General features: G+C 46.9%; 1 protein-coding gene and 1 non-coding gene across 2 annotated transcripts; both read left to right on the top strand.

Moving 5' to 3' along the window:
• The first annotated feature begins 2,660 nt into the window (after window positions 1-2,660).
• DDX55 (DEAD-box helicase 55) lies at window positions 2,661-20,835 on the top strand. Its single transcript, XM_003937114.4, has 14 exons — window positions 2,661-2,822; window positions 6,234-6,284; window positions 6,376-6,462; window positions 8,329-8,420; window positions 8,500-8,562; window positions 9,906-10,055; window positions 10,741-10,930; window positions 13,263-13,345; window positions 15,262-15,393; window positions 16,527-16,619; window positions 17,774-17,888; window positions 18,647-18,815; window positions 19,088-19,380; window positions 19,623-20,835. The coding sequence occupies exons 1-14, from the start codon at window positions 2,715-2,717 to the stop codon at window positions 19,797-19,799; spliced, it is 1,803 nt and encodes a 600-aa protein (XP_003937163.3). The 5' UTR covers window positions 2,661-2,714; the 3' UTR covers window positions 19,800-20,835.
• Window positions 16,727-16,859, top strand: LOC120365193 (small nucleolar RNA SNORA9). The gene has a single exon (XR_005580201.1). It is a non-coding gene; the product is annotated as a small nucleolar RNA SNORA9 (small nucleolar RNA).
• Window positions 20,836-20,887: the final 52 nt, after the last annotated feature.

Genomic DNA, 20,887 nt, shown 5'->3' with positions numbered 1-20,887 from the left:
AAAACTGCCATTACCTTGGGTAAAATCATTTTGAAAATAATAAGGAAAACAGGCTTGGAAAGGGTCCTAAGGGCAGAAAACTAGTAGATAGTAGAGTCCAGAAGACACACATGGGTATTCAGTTTCCCTAGGCCCTTAGAACTGTCTGTGAAGCCGGGCGCGGTGGCTCAAGCCTGTAATGCCAGCACTTTGGGAGGCCGAGGCGGGGATCACGAGGTCAAAGGATCGAGACCATCCTGGTCAACATGGTGAAACCCCGTCTCTACTTAAAATACAAAAAAAAAATTAGCTGGGCATGGTGACACGTGCCTGTAGTCCCAGCTACTCAGGAGGCTGAGGCAGGAGAATTGCCCGAAGCCAGGAGGCGGAGGTTGCGGTGAGCCGAGATCGCGCCATTGCGCTCCAGCCTGGGTAACAAGAGCGAAACTCCGTCTTAAAAAAAAAAAAAAAAAAGGACTGTCTGTGAAGTACACACCCCCCCTCCCTGCAGCTTTTTTCTTTGAGCCATGGATCTCACTCTGTTCCAGGTTGAAGTACGTTGGCTTGATCTCTGCTCACTGAAGCCTCAGCCTCCCAGGCTCAATAATACAAATTTATTTGGTCATGGTTTTGCATGACAAAGGAACCTTCAGAATTAAGACCCCAAGATATAGGGAAGACTATTCATTTTTATGCTTAGTCTCAACAAAATATGCACAGCTGTGTAGAAATAGGACTGGACAAGAACGCCATGATCATGCTCATAGACTGAATGGGGAAGCCTAGCAAGGCCTGTCTGGATTTTTCTCCACCTCTCTGTGCAGCATTCTTTCCTTCTGGGTAGGGGACAGAACCCTTCCTGGAATGGGGTCTTAAAACCTACAATCAAAACAAACGAGGTCAGATTATTATTATTATTATTATTTTTTTTTTTTGAGACGGAGTTTCGCTCTTGTTACCCAGGCTGGAGTGCAATGGCGCGATCTCGGCTCACCGCAACCTCCGCCTCCTGGGTTCAGGCAATTCTCCTGCCTCAGCCTCCCTAGTAGCTGGGACTACAGGCACGTGCTACCATGCCCAGCTAATTTTTCTATTTTTAGTAGAGACGGGGTTTCACCATGTTGACCGGGATGGTCTCGATCTCTTGACCTCGTGATCCACCCGCCTCGGCCTCCCAAAGTGCTGGGATTACAGGCGTGAGCCACCGCGCCCGGCCTATTATTTTTTTTGAGACTGACTTTCACTCTTGCCCAGGCTGGAGTGCAGTGGCACAATCTCAGCTCACTGCAACCTCCATCTCCTGGGTTGAAGTGATTCTCCTACCTCAGCTTCCCGAGTAGCTGGGATTACAAGAGTGCATCACCACACCTGGCTAATTTTTGTATTTTTAGTAGAGACGGAGTTTCACCACGTTGGCCAGGCTGGTCTCGAATTCCTGACCTCGGGTGATTCACCCACCTCGGCCTCCCAAAATGGTGGGATTACAGGCTGAGCCACCGTGTCTAGCCTTTTTTTTTTTTTTGAGATGGAGTCTCACAATGTCACCCAGGCTGGAGAGCAGTGGCACGAATTTGGCTTACTGCAACCTCCACCTCTCAGATTCAAGCGATGCTCAAGGCTTAGCCTCCCGAGTAGCTGGGATTACAAGTGCCTGCCACCACACCTGGCTTTTAAATTTTATTTTTAGTAGAAACGATGTTTCACCACGTTGGCCAGGCTGGTCTCAAACTCCTGGGCTCAGGTGATCCGCCTGCCTGGGCCTCCCAAAGTGCTGGGATTACCAGCGTGAGCCTCCGCACCCGGCCCAGATAATTTCTTTATGGCCACTTTTTTCACAGAAAGGTAGAGAGGCAGTTGAGTAGTACTTTTAGGTTTTATGGCTGACTTCGGAGAAAAGGGGTTCCCGTTTCTATGCTCCGCCATGAGTAAGAGGGATTCTTGAGTTTCTATGGCCAGCCTCAGAGAATCAGAGATCAGAGACCGGGCAAGAGGTCAGAGGGAAACCTGCTTCTGAGGCTGTCTCCGGGGCCTTAATTTTGTGGTTTCATTTTCAGAGCCCCAACAGGAGCAAACCATGCACCTAGCTGAAGGAGACAGGCCCTCAGAGATCAGCTCATAACGAGTGGTCGATGAAAGCTTGCTGAGTGAAGGTGTGTGTGGCAATGAATGGCCTAGGCCAACAGTGAATAGAGGAATGGGACAGTGTCCTTAGGACTCTGACGCTAACTTCCGGGAAAGTAAATCAACATTCAAGACATACTGGCCATCGGACCCCCCGCCTCGCCGCCATCAGCGGGTGCCTGTTTTGCAGGGCTGCCAACCCGGGGCCCCGGGGCTGGGGCACGTTTCTCTGCCCACGGTAGCTAGCCCCACTGCCCTTCGGCCTGGACGCGGTCCTGTGCTGCCATCTGCCTCCAAGAGGCAGAGAAAGTGGGAGGACCGGGCCAGACTCCCTCCCGCCAAAACCCCTGCCCGTTGCGGAGAGGCGCCCGGAGTCCAGGGAGCTGCACGGGGCGGCTGGAACTCCCCGGGCCTGCCCCGCCGCCTGCCTTCACCATCTCGCGGGCGCCTTTCCTCTCTCCCGCAGCGTGGGTGCCTTCGCTGAGCTCCGGAACTCGGCTGCTCCCGCGCGCGGTTCCCGGACGGCTGCCGCGGCTGCCGGAAGCGGAAGTGCTCGGTGGAGGTGCACAGGGCGCATTCTAGCGGCGGCGACGGAGGCGGCGAAGCAGCCCGCCATGGAGCACGTGACGGAGGGTTCCTGGGAGTCGCTTCCAGTGCCGCTGCACCCACAGGTGCTGGGCGCGCTGCGGGAGCTGGGCTTCCCATACATGACGCCGGTGCAGGTATCGGTTCCCGGGATGAAATGAGACTGGGAAAGGGGCAGGCATCCGCTGCATCGGATACGCCGGAGGTGATCGAACAGACCCGAGCCCTGGGGCGCTCCTCCCTCCAACTGGGGCTCTTGCCTCGTCTCCAGGCTGCGCAGACTGGCGGGATGTGGAGCTGCTCGGCGAACGAGCGGGCAGAGGGGCCGCGCCCCACCCCGCCCTCGGGTACTGGCGTCTCGAGCCTTGTTCTCATTCTGGCCCTGCCCACCTTAGCTGTGAGACCTTGGACAAATGGCTTAATCTCTCCGTGCTTCATTTTCCTTCTCTGAAATGACGAAAAAAATAACACCTGCCTCATGGGGTTGCTGTCGGGACTAAATAAACCAGCCCGCACACCGTAGGCACTCAGTTAAGTGTTACCTGTTGTTACGAATCCAAGTGAAGCGGCCTGACTCCAGTTAGGCATTTCTTCAAGAAGTAATTCTTGAGGACCTGCTGTGTATGAGGAACTCTTCTAGGGTCTGGGCAGTTTGCAGTGTTGACATCTGCTCATAGCCTTACTTTCTAGGGCAGGAGCTAGGGAAAGGATCATTTCAGCTGCTGGTTAGTGTTATGAAAGAACTAAGACTGTTGTGATAGACAGTGACACTCGAGGACAGGAGAGGTGAGACACGGTGTTATGGAAGGCCCCTCTGGGGAGGTGTCATTGAGAAGGAGCTGGCTCTGGGGTGACTGGGGGCAGATTATTTCAGCAGAGAGAAATGCCAGTGCACAAAAATGCCCTGGGGCGGGCTGCACATGTTTTGGGCAGCAGAAAGGAGGCCTTTGCGGCTGAACATCAAGAGTAGTGTAAGAGATGGATTGTGCAGGGTCTTGTAGGAGCTTGGATTTCATTCTGAATGTAGTGGGAAGCCATCTTATCTAGGATAAGATGCTGTTTAGGAAGGGCAGGGCTGTGATTTCTCTGTAGAGAGTGGCCTTTGCAGGCATGAGATGAGGCAGGCAGGTTTCTTGAGGCCATTGTTAGGTAAAAGTTGATGGTGGCTCGGAGTAGGGTGGAACCAGTGGATATTGAGAAGTCATTTTTGGGATAGCTTTAAAGTTGCTGAGGGACTGGAAGTGGAGGTTGGGAAAGAGAAGACTCTAGAGGGACCTGAGGTTTTTATTCTTAGCTAGCTGAATGGTGTTACCATTTCCTGAGAACAGCCAGAGGGTATAACAGGTTTCAGAGGGAAAGTCAAGAGTTCTGGGGTCAAGAGTCAAGTCAAAAGTCAGAAAAGAGTATTTTGTTTTATGGTTTTTTTTAAATTTTTGAGACAGAGCCTCACTCTTTTGCCCAGGCTGGAGTGCCGTCTCAGCTCACTGTAATCTCCACCTCCCGGGTTCAAGTAATTCTCCCGCCTCAGCCTACCAAGTAGCTGGGATTACAGGCATGCGCCACCATGCCTGGCTACTTTTTGTATTTTTAGTAGAGATGGGGTTTCGCCATGTTGATCATCCTGGTCTCAAACTCCTGACCTCAGGTGATCCACCTGCCTCGGCCTCCCAAAATGCTGGGATTGCACGTGTGAGCCACCGCACCTGGCCAGAAGCGTTCTGTTTTTAAACACTGAGCTGGTACCCAGTGGCACCTGCCTGTAGTACCATTTACTTTGGAGGCTGAGGTGGGAGGATCCCTTGAGCCCAGGAGTTCAAGACCAGCCTGGGCAACATAGGGAGAACCCCATCTCTAAGATTTAAATAAATAAAGGCCGGGCATGGTGGCTTATGCCTGTAATTCCAGCACTTTTGGAAACCAAGGCAGGAGGATCACTTGAGACCAGGAGTTCAAGACCAGCCTGGGCAACATAGGGAGGCCCTGTCATCGCAAAAAAATTTTTTAATAAATGAAGTCTTGAGTTTGAGATGCCCATAAAATTCCAGGGAATGTAGAGGATCTGTCTCCAGCAGGCAGGACTGGAGATGGAAACCAGGAGTGCTGTGTGCCCTTCCTTGGCAATGTAGTGCAAACAAGACCCAATCTCTGCCCTCAGAGTTCATTATCTAGACCTGTCATCCACTACGTAGTCACCAGACCCAGGGCTATCGAGTGCTTGAAATACACTTTGTCCACATCAAAATGTACTTTGAGTATCAAATAACACACTGGATTTTGAAGACCTAGTATGAAGAAAGAATGGAAAAATGTTGATTTTTAAGTATTGATTAAATGTTGAAGGGACAATATTTTGGATATATTGGGTTAAATAAAATATTAAAATTTATTTCATCCATTTCTTTTTGCTTTTCTTACTATGGCTACTAGAAAATGGAAAATTATTTGTGTGGTTCACATCATAGTTCTGTTGGACAGCAGGGGCCGGGAGCAGGGTCCTCACGCTCAGCACTATTGACATTTGATGCTGGAAAATGTTTTGCTGTGGGGCTGTCTGGACATTGTAGGCTGTTTAACAGCATTACTAGAATCTGTCCACCGGAGCACATCACCTCCCAACCCTGGTTGTATTTTTAAAATTTATTTATTTATTCTTATTATTATTTTTAGACAGGGTCTTGCTCTGTTACCCAGACTGGAGCGCAGTAGCACAGTCACAGCTCACTGCAGCCTCCAGCTCCCTGGGCCTAGGTGATCCTCCTACCTTAGCCTCCTGAGTAACTGGGATCACAGGCATGCACCGTCACATCCACATCATTAAAAACATTTTCTTGGAGAGACAGAGTCTCCCTATGTTGCCCAGGCTGGTCTGGAACTGGGAATCTACCCACCTGGGCCTCCCTAAGTCCTGTGTTTATAGATGTGAGCCACCACACCTGGTCCACCCTGGGTTTTGACAACCAAAAATGTCTCCATACGTTGTCAAATGTTCCCTCGGGGGTTGAGGCGGGAGGATAGAAGTCACTGTGCCTAAAATGCAATTAAAAAAAAAAAAAAAAAGAAGTCACTGTGTAGAGGCAGTGGAATAATATTACACCTGCTGTGATACAAGTGAGCTCAGGCCCTGGGGACCTGAATCTGATTGAGGTTTAGCTGTTTTGGTTGCTAAAACCAGGTTTCTTGTAAAGTCTGGAGACCTCTACCGTACTTCAAATGAGAGAGTTTATTGGAATCATCATTCTGTTACACCAGAACTGGAAGGGACCAATGTCTGCAACCCCTTCCTGGTTCAGAGAGGGGAAGGGAGGAGAGAGAGGACTGGAATTCAGGACTCCTGCCTTCCAGCTCGGCTCACTGTGCCCACATGCTCTCCATGTAGACATATTTGCTGTGTTTGATTCAACTTCTCTGTGGTGACTTGGTTACTCAGAGTGTAACTTTTGTGTGGGCCCCACTATGACCGTAGCCGCCCATTCTGTTCCTGGGGCATTGGGTCTCACCTGTGAGTTCATGGCATGCTTTAACCTGTGCTTTGCAATCTCTCCCTTTAGTCTGCGACCATCCCTCTGTTCATGCGAAACAAAGATGTTGCTGCAGAAGCGGTGAGTGCCTCGGGTACGCGCAGCCTGTCCTCGTGTTTTCTCTCAAATGAACTCTGAGGAAGAAAAGGAAACCAAAACTCTCTGTTTGCAGGTCACAGGTAGTGGCAAAACACTCGCTTTTGTCATCCCCATCCTGGAAATTCTTCTGAGAAGAGAAGAGAAGTTAAAAAAGAGTCAGGTGAGGACAGCAAAAGTGAATTATTTTCACCTAGTCATCAGAGGGTTCACAATGGATTAAGCAGCTGGATACAAACTTGAAAAAATAGGCCAGAAGCAGTGGCTCATGCCTATAATCCCAGCACTTTGGGAGGCTGGGTCTGGAGGATCACTGGAGTCCCGGAGTTTGAGACCAGTCTGGGCAACACAGTGAGACCTCATCTCTACAAATAATGAATGAATCTTGAAAAAATAAAGGACAATTGGCCAGGTGTGGTGACTCACACGTATAATCCCAGCACTTTGGGAGGCTGAGGCAGGCGGAGCATGAGGTTGAGAGATTGAGACCATCCTGGCCAACATGGTGAAACCCCATCTCTACTAAAAATGTAAAAATAAGCTGGATATGGTGATTTGTGCCTGTAATCCCAGCTACTCGGGAGGCTGAGGCAGGAGAATTACTTGAACCCGGGAGGTGGAGGTTGCAGTGAGCCAAGATCACGCTACTGCACTCCAGCCTGGTGACAGAGTGAGACTCTGTTTCAAAAAAGAAAAGACAGCTGGGCTTGGTGGCTCAAGCCTGTAATCCCAGCACTTTGGGAGGCCGAGGCGGGTGGATCACGAGGTCAAGAGATGGAGACCATCCTGGTCAACATGGTGAAACCCCGTCTCTACTAAAAATACAAAAAATTAGCTGGGCATGGTGGCGCGTGCCTGTAATCCCAGCTACTCAGGAGGCTGAGGCAGGAGAATTGCCTGAACCCAGGAGGCGGAGGTTGCGGTGAGCCGAGATTGCGCCATTGCACTCCAGCCTGAGTAACAAGAGCGAAACTCCGTCTCAAAAAAAAAAAAAAGAAAAGGCAGTTAATCCTGATTATTTGTGGATTCTGCATTTATGAATTTACCTGCTCGTTGAAATGTATAACCCCCAGTGGATCCTCGGTGCTTTTGTGGTCACGGGCATGGGCAAAGGTGCCTTTTGTTTTAGTGCTCAGGTATGAACAGTGTCCTTTTCATTGTCCATTTAGTGCCATGTTTTTCACCTTTTTTTCCCCTGAGACAGGATCTTGTTCTGTCACCCAGGCTAGAGTATAGTGGCATGATATCAGCTCAGTGCAACCTCCACCTCCCAGGCTCAAGCGATTCTCCTGCCTCAGCCTCCCAAGTAGCTGGGACTACAGGTGTGGACCACCATGTCTGGGTGATTTTTTGTATTTTTGAGCAGACGGGGATTTGTTATGTTGCCCAGGCTGGTCTCAAACTCCTGCGCTCAAGTGCCTCCCACCTCAGCCTCCTGAAGTTTGGGGATTACAGGTGTGAACCGCTGTGCCCAGCCATTTTGCACATTTGTGTGCTTCATGTTGGTGATTTTGCTTTTTGAAAAGGCCCTGTGATATAGTACTGAGGTGCAGTCTAGTGTTCCTGGGTGCAAGAAGGTTATGACATACAGAGAAAATCCACATGCTACAGAAGCACAGGCTCAGGCATGAGTTAATGTTCTCTGGCCACGAGTTCAGTAGGAATGAATCAACAGTATATATTAAATAGAGTCTTTTGAGCAGAAACTGACATAAAATAGAGTTATGTATTGATTAGTTGACAGAAATGTGGTGCCCAGAGACCGGCAGGGACCTAACCCTGTGAGCAGTGGTTCAGTGTTGACTAATTCAGTGTTCTCAGTGACTTTAAAGAGCATAACTGCAGTGTATAATGACGAGTAACTACAATTCAGAGTCGTTGATACGTGCTCAGAGATGCTGCTGAGAAAGTCCAGGACCTACTGTTTCTCTGGAACTTTCCTTTGTGTGGTGGAGGGTGCAGGGTCTGTGAGTTCCTCTCTGGGCGTCCCTGGCACTGCTCACTACGTCCCTTCCTTCCGTGTGGGTAGGTTGGAGCCATAATCATCACCCCCACTCGCGAGCTGGCCGTTCAAATCGACGAGGTCCTGTCACATTTCACGAAGCACTTCCCGCAGTTCAGGTAAACTGGATGCAGTGTCCCTGCTAGCCATGGGCTGCTGTTTCACTGAACTTAATCAAAGGCTGTTTTCTTCTTGTAGCCAGATTCTTTGGATTGGAGGCAGAAATCCTGGAGAAGATGTTGAGAGGTTTAGGCAGCAAGGGTAAGTTTGCTCACGTCTGCTCATTTCTTTGTTTGCTCTTGGCACTGAACCCAGGAACCGATGTGCGATCTCAGCCTAACTGTGGGTCCCCCTTTCAGCAGCCACCTCCCGTAAAAAGGTGTTTTCCCCAGGCCAGCTTCCCATTGTGCTTTGCTGTCTCCTTCTCGTAAGGCCCTGATGAGCACTTCACAAACTCAGGTTCTTACAGGGGTCAAGAGAACTATGTCAGGAGAAATGAGTGGTCAGGATAGCCGTGTGCAGGGCTGGAGGATGGTGAGGAACTGGCCAGTGGCTGCCTGGAATACTCCTCTCCAGCTGGTAGTTGCCTGGCAGGACTCTGGGCTCAGTAGTGCCAGATTTTGAATTTTTTTTTTTTTTTTTTTTTTTTTTTTTGAGGCGGAGTTTCGCTCTTGTTACCCAGGCTGGAGTGCAATGGTGCGATCTCGGCTCACCGCAACCTCCGCCTCCTGGGTTCCGGCAATTCTCCTGCCTCAGCCTCCTGAGTAGCTGGGATTACAGGCACGCGCCACCATGCCCAGCTAATTTTTTGTATTTTTAGTAGAGACGGGGTTTCACCGTGTTGACCAGGATAGTCTCGATCTCTCGACCTCGTGATCCACCCGCCTCGGCCTCCCAAAGTGCTGGGATTACAGGCTTGAGCCACCGCGCCCGGCCAAGATTTTGAATTTTTTAAAAAGAAAATGGAATTCCAGTTTTGTGTAATCTCCTGATTTTTTAACTGTTGGCATGTAATCCACATTGGAAAAACACATCTTGTAGGTCAGCCAGTCGGTCGGCGCCACATCTGGCCCTGAGTCTGTGATCTTTACAGAGGATTCTCTAATTCTGTTAACATCTCCATTTTACAGATTAGTTACCTGGGGCTGCAGTGTTTGAGTAACTTGTGTAGGTCAGAGGTTGGTAAGCTTTTTCTGTAAAGAAGCAGATGGTAAATGTGTTTGGCTTTGTGGACCATATGGTCTCCGTTACAGTTACTCAGCTGCTGTTGTAGTGTGAAGGCAGTGATAGACAACATGTGAATAAATGGGCGTGGTTGTCTGCCAATAAATACTTAGCAAGGACAGGCAGCAGCCCAGGTTTGGTCTGAGAGCTGGAGTTTGCCAACCTTGCCTGGGTCATGGTCCACAGCCCAGATCACATGTCACCGCGGCCCTCACTCACTCTTTCTACCCTGCAGCACTCTGTTCCACTCTCATGGTCTTCTTTCTCTTCACTAGGGCATAAATGACTTTGTGGGGGGATGGGAAACTTGGTATTTATTAATCATCAACCGCATTCCCAAGATCCAGAGAGTATGGTAAATGTTAATTTTCTTTCCAAAGTGGGAACATCATTGTGGCCACTCCCGGCCGCTTGGAAGACATGTTCCGAAGGAAGGCAGAAGGCTTGGATCTGGCCAGCAGCGTGCGATCCCTGGATGTCCTGGTGTTGGACGAGGCAGACAGACTTTTGGACATGGGATTCGAGGCAAGGTACTGGGCTGTAGACTTCACTGGCTTGAGTGGGCAGGTGATAGTAATACCTAAGAAGAGCAAACTGGAATTTACCACTTTATGACTAGGTATTTTTATTTTTAATTTTCATTTTAATTTCATTTTTTGTTTTTTAGAAATAGGGTCTTGCGCTGTCACCCAGGCTGGAGTGCAGTGATGTGATCATGTTCACTGCAGCGTTGACCTCTTGGGCTCAGTGATCCTCCTGCGTCCGCCTCCTGAGTAGCTGGGATTATAGGCACACACCACCATGCCTGGATGTTTGTTGTGTTTTTTTGCAGAGATGGGGTTTTGCCATGTTGCCCAGGCTGGTCTCAAACTGGGTTCAAGAAATCCTCCCATCCCAGTCTCCCAAAGTGCTGGTATTATAGAGATGAGCCATCATACCTGGTAGTTTTGTTGTTTTTTTAATGAATAGCTTTATGTTTATAATTGATATATCATTATAATTGTATGCTAAAATTTGAGAAATCTTGGAAAAATGAAAGTATAAAGAAGAAACAAAAAATCACGTATAATTTTACTGCCCCGTATATCTGACTATAAATATTTTGATGGCTTTACTTTTCAGTCTTTTTGAATACCTGTTTAGTATCATGAAGCACTGTGTGTTGATTATGCTGGCAAGTGAGGGGTTAATTGCGAGCTCTCCTCTTTTTATCAGCATCAACACCATCCTGGAGTTGTTGCCAAAGCAGAGGAGAACAGGCCTTTTCTCTGCCACTCAGACGCAGGAAGTGGAGAACTTGGTGAGAGCGGGTCTCCGGAACCCTGTCCGGGTCTCAGTGAAGGAGAAGGGCGTGGCCGCCAGCAGTGCCCAGAAGACCCCCTCCCGCCTGGAAAACTACTACATGGTGAGTGTCTGGGCTTGCTTCTTACTCAGCGATAATGACCAGTGCTCATTTTACGGAAATTGTACCAGGAGAATAAATATATGAGACCCTGTGGCACATATGAAATGCTTTTGGGGACAGAGCTAGGACAAATGGTCTGGGTGGTCCTACTCATTGAATGAATAAGTTAAGTTGGGCATAAATGTATTGTAATTACAGTTTCTAAGGACAGTATCTCTGAACCTCCAACCTCAAGTGACCAGATGTTTCTATTTCACGTGCCTGGGGTATGCTGGGTGCAGGTGTGATACAGCTCTAGTTCCTGGGCCCGTCAGAACAGCCTGACCCAGAGAAGGGCATAGTTAGATGTGCAGGCGGAACACAGAAAATCAAATGACAGACTCACTCCTCAGGAGACTTTGTGGGTGGAAACGTTCTGCTCTGTAAATGTTGTATATTTTTTACTTGCATCAGATGTGCTGAATTTCTAGCAGTGAAGTCTAGCAGCTGGCTTCTGTAGTTTGGTCACAAGGAAGTAGATGGGCTTTTGGCAACTTGATTGTTTAGTAATGAGGCCACTCCCCAGCCCCATTCTGTTCTGTCCCGTTGCTGGAATGGGTCACGAGGCACAAGTGCAGAGAGCACAGGCTACCAGGGAGGCCGGAGGAACCCGCAGGCCAGGTCACTGCTAACAGCACGTCCGCCCACCAGCCTGGGGCTGGGGCTTTTCTTTCTCTTTTGCAATCAGCTTTCTCAGGTTGAATATATCTTTAGGCCTGAGGGGGTAGTTCCTCAGTTCCTGAACATGTCTGTTGTTCAAAATGAAGGAGGCTGGTCTCGAAAGTAGAGTGTTCGTTCCTATTGCTGTGGATTGAGGTTGTTGAGGCTGCTTTCCTGTTTGTCTCAGTTTGCAGGCAGATGAAAGGTAGAATGAGTTTGCAAATGAGAAACTGCACCTAGTGTAACTGGAGAGTGTTGTCAAAATCAGATAGGCTCATCAGAAGTGGGATCTGTGGTTACCATTGATGTTTCCGACTGAGGCCAGGCTGGATGAAGTAGGGCCAGCTCAGTGCATCAGGTAGGCGTAGGGAAGTGTGGAGAGTATGGGCGCTAGAACGGAACTGCCTGCTGCAGATCTTGGCTTTGTCCCCTTCTTAATTAACTGATGAACTTACAGGACCTCACTTGTCAAATGGAGGCCACAGTGGTATATGGCTTCGTAGGGTTGTTGGAGGATTAATTAATCCAAACAAAAATGTCCATGATAATGCTTGGTACTTAAGTAAGTATGGGTTGAGCATTGCTGACTTGAAATTCCAAAATCCAAAATGCTCCAAAATCTGAAGCTTTTTGAGTGCCAACATGATGCTCAAAGGAAATGCTCATTGGAGCATTTAGGATTTCAGATTTCCAGATTAGGGATGCTCAGCTGGTAAGTATAGTGCAGTTATTCCAAAATCTGAAAACGTTCAAAAGCCAAAATACTTCGGGTCCCAAGGGCCTTGGATGAGGGATAGTCGTACTAATGTTAGCTTTGGAAACCCACGTGTCTGCTGTTGCATTCTGTTATTGTGCATTTGTTTTGCATTTAGAGATGGCTGAGTGCATGAGAAAAAAATTCCAAACTGGGGATTTGGTTTGGGCAAAAATAGGATGAATGCATTCAGGTAAATTTAATGTCTCTAATTTGGGAGTCTGAATGGAGGACTTGATTGCACTATGAAGAAAAGCAGTGGGGTCTGCGTCCATGGGGGCCTTTTAAATAATTGCTTTCTGGAAATCATCATTCAACTTAAAGCAGTGACTTCTGAACTTGGCATCAGAATTTCCTGGGTAAACTTTTTCTTTTTAAACTCTTAAATAATATGGATTCTTGCTGCTAAAAAAAACTACCTGAGACTGCATTAAAGAAAAAAAAGAAAAAGAAAAAACAATATAGATTCTTAGGTTCAGTCTCAGACCTACTGAATCAGAATCTGTATGTCATACCCAAGAATCTGCATTACAAAAAAAAATCTATCCTTTGGCCACGAAAGGTGGCTCATAAGTCTACCCTGGAGCTGGTGTGACAGCTGGTGTGTAGACTGGGATTGGGAGTTGGGAACTGCTGCCTGTTGGATGACTATGTTTCTCTGAGCCATGTGATTTTGTGACATACAAATTAACTTTTACAGGCAGCAGCACATGTCGATGTTTATTCTGAGCTAGGTAGACCAATTAACATTCTGACTAAAGTCTGTTCTATCCATAGAGGAAATGGCATTCCTTAAAATTGTACGCTGAAACTGAAAATAGCCACGGGGATTATTATTGCCAAATACGTTTTTTATTAATTTCCCTGTTTATTTTATAGGTATGCAAGGCAGATGAGAAATTTAATCAGCTGGTCCATTTCCTTCGCAATCATAAGCAGGAGAAACACCTGGTCTTTTTCAGGTACGCCTCTGGTCTCTGTGGTAGAGGCATCAGGGATTCAGCCAGAATGTGCAGGTGCATGTGGCCTTTGGGTTTTGGATTCCATCTAGCATGGTTCTCTCAGGAATGCTTTTGGCTACAGGTAACTGAAAACCCAACTTTTCTGATTTGTGGCTTTATTTTTCTCCTGTAAAAAGAAGTCCAAAGGCCGGCAGTTTCTCATGTGGGTTTCATATGTCAGTCATGTCAAGGTCAGTGTTGTGATTGGTCTTCTCTTCCTATGTGTCACGTCATGGATTCTGGATGACCGCTGTTACACCTTGTCATGGCTGCACTGAAGAAAGATAAGGTGGGGAAAGGCAGAGGGGGCATATGGTAGTGTTAGCTATATCCATGTCTTTTAATTAGAAAAGCAAAGCACGTCCTCGGAAAACTCTCTGCCTTAGCTGACTTCAGCTGTGAATCCATCATAAAAAAGTGGGTCAAAAGTGGGTCACATGGTGGCCCCTCATTTCAAGAGCGGCAGAGAAAATGAGTGCACGGCTTTTCTGCCTCTGTGGTAGTGGCCAGCGAAGCAAGAAGTGGTTGGGAACAGTGTTTATCAGCCACCCGTGGAGTCTGCCACAGCGGGGTTTTGTCCTGTGGTCAGAAGGCAGAGTGGGAACAGATGCAGATGTTCTTTGGACTGGTTGGTTCTTTTCCCCTTTTCTCCAAATATAAATGTATTGATCTTTGGCAGTACATAAAAAATAATGTCATATTTCTTTTCCATCTGTTATCCTGCAAATAAAATGCAGTATTGACCATGACCCACAGTAAGAGGTACAATTTGGTACATACCCAAACAAGACAATAAAACAAAGGTTTTCACGAAACTGCGCTCTGCCAGGTGGGACATTTTCTCTTCTCTTCTACTCCAGCTATTGATTTTTTTAAAATGCTGGTCGAGACCTACTAAATTGATTTTAGAACCCACCAGATTGTTTTCAGGATCTGTGGGTTGTGAGGCTTAGTGTGTGTGAAACGCCACTGCATTACATACTTTGTGACTCAAGGTAGAAAAGAGGGACCCATCTGGTAGCAGTCACAGCGTAGGTGGAGGAACTGGCGTAGACAAGAGTTAGCCCAAACTGGAACGCGGCAGTCTGGCATAGTGGGGGGAGCATTGGTCCTGGGTTCTGGTTCTGCCACTTATTCTGTGTCTCTGGTAAGTTTCAGTTCCCTCACCTGCAAAAGGATGAGAAATCACTTTGGAATGCTTCCAGTTAAAGAAAAGGGTCCAGGGTGAACTTTATTAGAGGGTGCTGGGTAAGGAGCTCACAGATTCAGAGAGAATGTTGAGTGTCCAGCTCCCAGGGAAGGAGGACCCCAGGTAACAGTCATGGGCCATCTCTTTAGGGCACATCCTCATTGGGATGACTGCCAACCCCCTTTTGTCTTGTATGACTTAGCTCCAAGTCCCAAATATCTGGGAGAAGGGATCTGATTGGTCTAGCTTGAGTTATTTGCTGAGCCCTTGGGAATCCTGCTAACTGGGGAAGCAGCTGTTCCCTAAAGGAAAAGCAGGAATATTTTTAAATCTTGTAAGACCATTTGTGGCTAAGATGCTGTTGCTTTTGTTCTGAATAACTTTTTCACTTTAATTCCTTTCTCAGGGTCAGGGAGATTCCCCGTTAGAACATCTTTAGGCAGTAGAATACGTCCTTGGGGGTTTTAACTCGTGTGTAAGGGATTTTGTCAAAAGACTGGCCTTTGATTGGCTGAGAGGATTACAGATTGAGAACTTAGTTGTGGGTGATTCTCACTGCCTTGCTTCATTCCTCTAGGGAGGGCTGAGTTAGGTTGCATCTACTGCAGCTGTTACTCGCTGTTCCCCTCTCCCAGTTGTAGAAGGACGAAGGCGGTCAATGCCTCTAAGCCCTCTGTCCCTCTTGCAGCACCTGTGCCTGTGTGGAATACTATGGGAAGGCTCTGGAGGCGCTGGTGAAGGGCGTGAAGATTATGTGCATTCATGGAAAGATGAAATATAAACGCAATAAGATCTTCATGGAGTTCCGCAAATTGCAGAGGTGGGTGGGCTTCACTGGAGGGAGCAGCTCTCCTGTCACAGGGTGCTCTTTCAGGTCCCCACACGCCCCATTCTCCCATAGCTTGTGCTGCCCGAGTGTGTTTTTCCTGTCTGGAACCCTCTTCCCTCTCTAATGTGGTTATCATCTCTCTGTAAACACCCAGGACCTCCATTGCTCTATTCTAATCCCTTTTGTCTTTTGCTGTGTCACTTCCCTCGTTACTGAACTCCCGTGCTAGATGGCGAGCTCTGTGACACAGGATCCCTGTGTATCGTCTTCACTCCCAGACTGCCCTGTGCCTGGCCCAGGGAAGGGTCAAGCAGCAAGGAGCAATCCATTTGTCCTGTCGGGATGGAAACTGTCTGGCTTATCAGGCTTGTGACTACACAGCAGGGAACTTACGGTCTTCCAGTGACCAGAACTTGTTTCTGTTTGTGCTTACAAATCATACTTTTCTGTTTTTCTTAATCATTGAACATCTGGCTACATTAAAAGTCCTCTTTTGGGCAAAGTGATATACCTGACTGCTGGGCCTCAGTCATGGGGTACCCAGATGGCTACAAAGGATCAGACCCATATAGTTTTGGTTTTCAAATGGTTATGTTCTAATTTTAAAAATCCCTTTGCTGTCTCTTACCTCACTCCAATTTATATTAGAATTTGTGAAGTCCTAGAGATTTGTAGGAGGAAGAAAAAATCAAAATATTACCTTAAGTATTTGCTTCTCCCAGCATTTTGGGAGGCCAAGGCAGGCAGATCATGAGGCCAAGAGATAGAGACCACCCTGGCCAGCATGGTGAAACCCCATCTCTACTAAAAATATAAAAATTAGCTGGGCGTGGTGATGCATGCCTGTAGTCCCAGCTACTCAGGAGGCTGAGGCAAGACAATTGCTTGAACCCAGGAGGCGGAGGTTGCAGTGAGCCAAGATCACGCCGCTGCACTTCAGCCTGGCACCTGGCGACGGAGCAAGACTGTGTCTCAAAAAAAAAAAAAAAAAAAAAAAAAAAAAGTACTCGCTTCTGTGAGAAGCTCCGGAACCTGCGTGCCACTGTCATCAAGATCAGTGGGCTGTTTGATGGTGATGAAGATGGTGACCTCCTTACTCAGAATGCCATTTTCTCATTTTCTAGTGGGATATTAGTGTGCACTGATGTGATGGCCCGGGGAATCGATATTCCTGAAGTCAACTGGGTTTTGCAGTATGACCCTCCCAGCAGTGCAAGGTATGGTATGAGGCTGTCACCCGCTCTGTGTTGAGGAATTTAGCCTAATAAAGTAGGAATCCTGAAGAAGATAAACAGATAATGATGCTCATTGAAACATTATCTTATAGCAAGCCTCCAGCGTGCTTGGGTCTGCAGGGACCCTGTGCATTCCTATAGTGCTTGCTAGAACAGTTTTGAAATGGTTTGAGGCCTTGCCCTGCTCCATGTAGAGCAAGGTCATAGAAATTTCAGACAGTGAGGGAAAACAACACGTTATTGGAGGCCGGGCATGGCGACTCAAGCCTGTAATTCCAGCGCTTTGGGAGGCCTAGGTGGTGAATCGCTTGAGCCAAGGAGTTCACCAGCCTGGGCAACATGGCAAAACCCCATCTCTACAAAAAATACATAAAGATTAACCAGGCGTCTGTGCCTGTAGTCCCAGCAACTGAAGTGGGAGAATCACTTGAGTGTGGGAGGCAGAGGTTGCAATGGATTGTACCACTGCACTCCAGCTTGGGCAACAGCGTGAGACGCTGTCTCAAAACAAAAATGCATTAAGTAGCAAAAATAGGCAAATGGATGAAAATAACCCATTTATGGTGAAATAGTGATACTGTATTGTGTATTGGCAGCAATTAAAAATATTTTCAAATATTACCAGTTCTTGAAGAAACTAGAATGTCTAGAAAATAGAATGTCTAAATGAAAAACAGCAATAACATAGTACCACATGTGAAAATTACAATTACTTTTTCCAAAGTCAGCATATATTCCTGATGTATGCTTCCAAGCATAGGAAAATGCCTATAAACCCCCAAGTGTTAATGATTACCTCTGAGACTATTGGTCATTTTTATTTTATTCTTTATATTTTTCATTGTTTCCCGGATTTTCCCCTGGGGACCATGTCCTACCTGTGTGATCAGAGAGAAAGATCTAAGTTTTACTTAGAGTTCACATTAAATGTTTCTTATGGAATCGTATCTGTCTGCAATGCTGGTTTAATTGCCAGTTCTTCTGTTTCTCACACTAGTAAGTGGCCAAGTCCACCCTGAGCTGTGGAGTCTAGAGGCTCCGCATAGCATTTTAGCGACGTCGGCCCCGTGGCTGGAGCCAGAGCTCTGCTCAGCCGTCATCACCTGGGCCCCCATTTCCACCCTGTGTTCTCACAGCGCCTTCGTGCATCGCTGCGGCCGCACAGCCCGCATTGGCCACAGGGGCAGCGCTCTGGTGTTCCTCCTGCCTATGGAAGAGTCATACATCAATTTCCTTGCAATTAACCAAAAAGTAAGCTGTCCTCCCTTTTCAGATAGAATACCTAGTAACGGGGTAGCTAGAAAAGTTCTCTGGCACGTGGTCAGCAATTGAAATTACAGATTGTGAATTCACTGGGGCTGGGCTGGTGGTGGCAGTGCGGGGCCCTGGTGGGCTTTAAGGCTGCGGAGGCACCTTGGTTATGGAGTGACCAAGCCTCCTGCGCGGTAGCAGGGTCTCCTGGGCCCAGGCAAGGCTTACCTCTTGTGAACAGAGATCCTGTGTTGCCATACTTTGCTACCAGATTAGGATTGTCATGTGAAATCGGATTTTTTAATTTTTTTTTTTGAGACAGAGTCTCACTCTGTTGCCGGGCACCAGGCTGTAGTACAGTGGTGTGACCTGGGCTCACTGCAAACTCTGCCTCCCGAGTAGCTGGGACTACAGGTGCGCGCTACCACACCCAGCTAATTTTTTGTATTTTTAGTAGAGATGGGTTTTACCATGTTGGCCAGGATGGGCTCTATCTCTTGAGCCCGTGATCCGCCTGCCTCGGCCTTCCAAAGTGCTGGGGTTACAGGTGTGAGCCACTGTGCCAGGCCTAAATTTTCTTTAAAAAATTTAACATACTTTTCAGAGCAAGTGAAGTATTTGGGTTGGATTTGGGATTCAGACCACTGATTTAAGATTAAAAGGAATTGTTTTGCTTTTGGTTTTATTGGTTGTGACGGGGGATCCCTGGGGATGAGGTGATGCCAGCCAGGGAAGGTGAGAATGTGGTGTGTGTATAGTGCCCCCTGCAGGAGATGAAGCTCCAGAAAAACACAATGGACCTTCTGCCAAAACTCAAGTCCATGGCCCTGGCCGACAGAGCTGTGTTTGAAAAGGGCATGAAAGCTTTTGTGTCGTATGTCCAGGCTTATGCGAAGCATGAATGCAACCTGATTTTCAGATTAAAGGGTAAGTTGGACTTCTTCTGTGTCTTCATCTTAATTGTGGTGGTCTTACAAGTATGAGATTGCTTTGTCTTGTAAAAGGAAGTGTTCCCAGGTTTTGACACAGAATAAACTGGCTACTGGCTGCTGAGTATTCCTTTTAACTTTGTAAAAATGTAATTATTTTCATTTAAAAAATGAATGCATTAAACCCTTTGGTTAGAAAAAAATTATAAACCCTTATTGATTGTTCTAATCCTGTTGAGTGTGCTAACTCTGATCTTCTGATTGAATTAGATCTTGATTTTGCCGGCCTTGCTCGAGGTTTTGCTCTGTTGAGGATGCCCAAGATGCCAGAATTGAGAGGAAAGCAATTTCCAGATTTTGTGCCTGTGGACATTAATACCGACACTATTCCATTTAAAGATAAAATTAGAGAAAAGCAGAAGCAGAAACTCCAGAAGCAACAAAGAAAAGAGAAAACAGAAAATGATAAGAGGAGAAAATTCATAAAAAATAAAGCTTGGTCGAAGCAGAAGGCCAAAAAAGAAAAGAAGAAAAAAATGAATGAGAAAAGGAAAAGGGAAGAGGTAAAGTTTACACTTTTACTTACATGTCAACTTAGAATCTTGAACAAGTATTACTGTGGTAGATCTTTAAATAGGAATTGTGTGTGGCTCTCAGATTTTTGTTACATTGGTGACTAGGATTGGGAATTTGCTGTATTTGCAGAAGCAAATCTGAGCTTATAGTTCCCAAGTTAAAACTGCTGGTTTCACTGGAACACTATTGCTGAAAAATTTAGTAGTGTATTGGTTTCTTCTGCACTTAGGGTTCTGATATTGAAGATGAGGACATGGAAGAACTTCTCAATGACACAAGACTCTTGAAAAAACTTAAAAAAGGCAAAATAACTGAAGAAGAATTTGAGAAGAGCTTGTTGACAACTGGCAAAAGAACAATCAAGACAGCAGATTTAGGGATCTCGGATTTGGAAGATGACAGCTGATTCCAGCGCCACAGCTGAAACGCCAAGGGCATAGCTATTCCCTAACTTGGTGGATGGCTCCAGGTTGCTTTCAGTGGAAATCAAAACTTCAGGAGACATCTGAGAAGAATCACATCTCTGAAAGCTGTCCTTTCAGACTAGAGGAAAATGACGGATTTCACAATTGTGAATATTTTACTAAGAACAGTCCAGTCTTGGCCAAATGTGGTGGCTCTTGCCTGTAATACCAGCACTTTGGCAGGCAAATCACTTGAGCCCAGGAGTTCAAGACCAGCCTGGGCAACACAGTGAAACCCTCTCATTAAAAACAACAAAACAGCCGGGTGCGGTGGCTCAAGCCTGTAATCCCAGCACTTTGGGAGGCCGAGGCGGGTGGATCACGAGGTCAAGAGATCGAGACCATCCTGGTCAACGTGGTGAAACCCCGTCTCTACTAAAAATACAAAAAGTTAGCTGGGCATGGTGGTGCGTGGCTGTAATCCCAGCTACTCAGGAGGCTGAGGCAGGAGAATTGCCTGAACCCAGGAGGCGGAGGTTGCGGTGAGCCGAGATCGCGCCATTGCACTCCAGCCTGGGTAACAAGAGCGAAACTCCGTCTCAAAAAAACCACAACAAAACAATTCCAGTCTTGAAGTAGTCTAACAAAAGAAAAAGTAAAATTTGAATATAAATAATAAAAGTCAATATTTATCATGATGGGTCACATAGATATATGTACATTAATATATGAGCTTTTTCTGAGGCTATTTTTTAGTCATTTTTAAACATAAAGATACTGAAATATACTTGACTTTTGGTTTTCAAAACCATTCCTTAGTATCTTCAGGCACCTGACCTCCCTGAATGTCCTTGGCCCTGGGCTTCGGTTACCTTTGATGCCCTGCGAAGGTGGCTAACGTGCTGTGGCTTTTCTGTGTTAAGAATAGTCCCAGTACTGTTTTATTGGTGAACAGCTGAAAAACAGAGGAATTAAGTCATGTTCTAGGAAGGAGAATTAGTTTTTGTGCCTTCTGTTGAATAAACGGCATCCTTTTGATTGCCTGTCTCGAGTGTGTAAATGTAGCGGCAGTGTTTCCCCCACATGGCCT

The sequence above is a fragment of the Saimiri boliviensis genome, chromosome 7 (assembly GCF_048565385.1).
Source record: "Saimiri boliviensis isolate mSaiBol1 chromosome 7, mSaiBol1.pri, whole genome shotgun sequence".
NCBI classification, from domain to species: Eukaryota; Metazoa; Chordata; class Mammalia; order Primates; family Cebidae; genus Saimiri; species Saimiri boliviensis.
Note: the sequence above shows the minus strand (reverse complement) of the source record. Positions and strands in the feature narration are given on the sequence as shown.

Excerpts from the sequence above, each read along its gene's own strand:
- DDX55 (XM_003937114.4), top strand. The coding sequence starts at position 2,715 with ATGGAGCACGTGACGGAGGGTTCCTGGGAGTCGCTTCCAGTGCCGCTG. Across the intron at positions 10,056-10,740 it reads GACATGGGATTCGAGGCAAG|CATCAACACCATCCTGGAGT; the intron begins GTACTGGGCTGT and ends TCTTTTTATCAG. Across the intron at positions 13,346-15,261 it reads AAACACCTGGTCTTTTTCAG|CACCTGTGCCTGTGTGGAAT; the intron begins GTACGCCTCTGG and ends TCCCTCTTGCAG.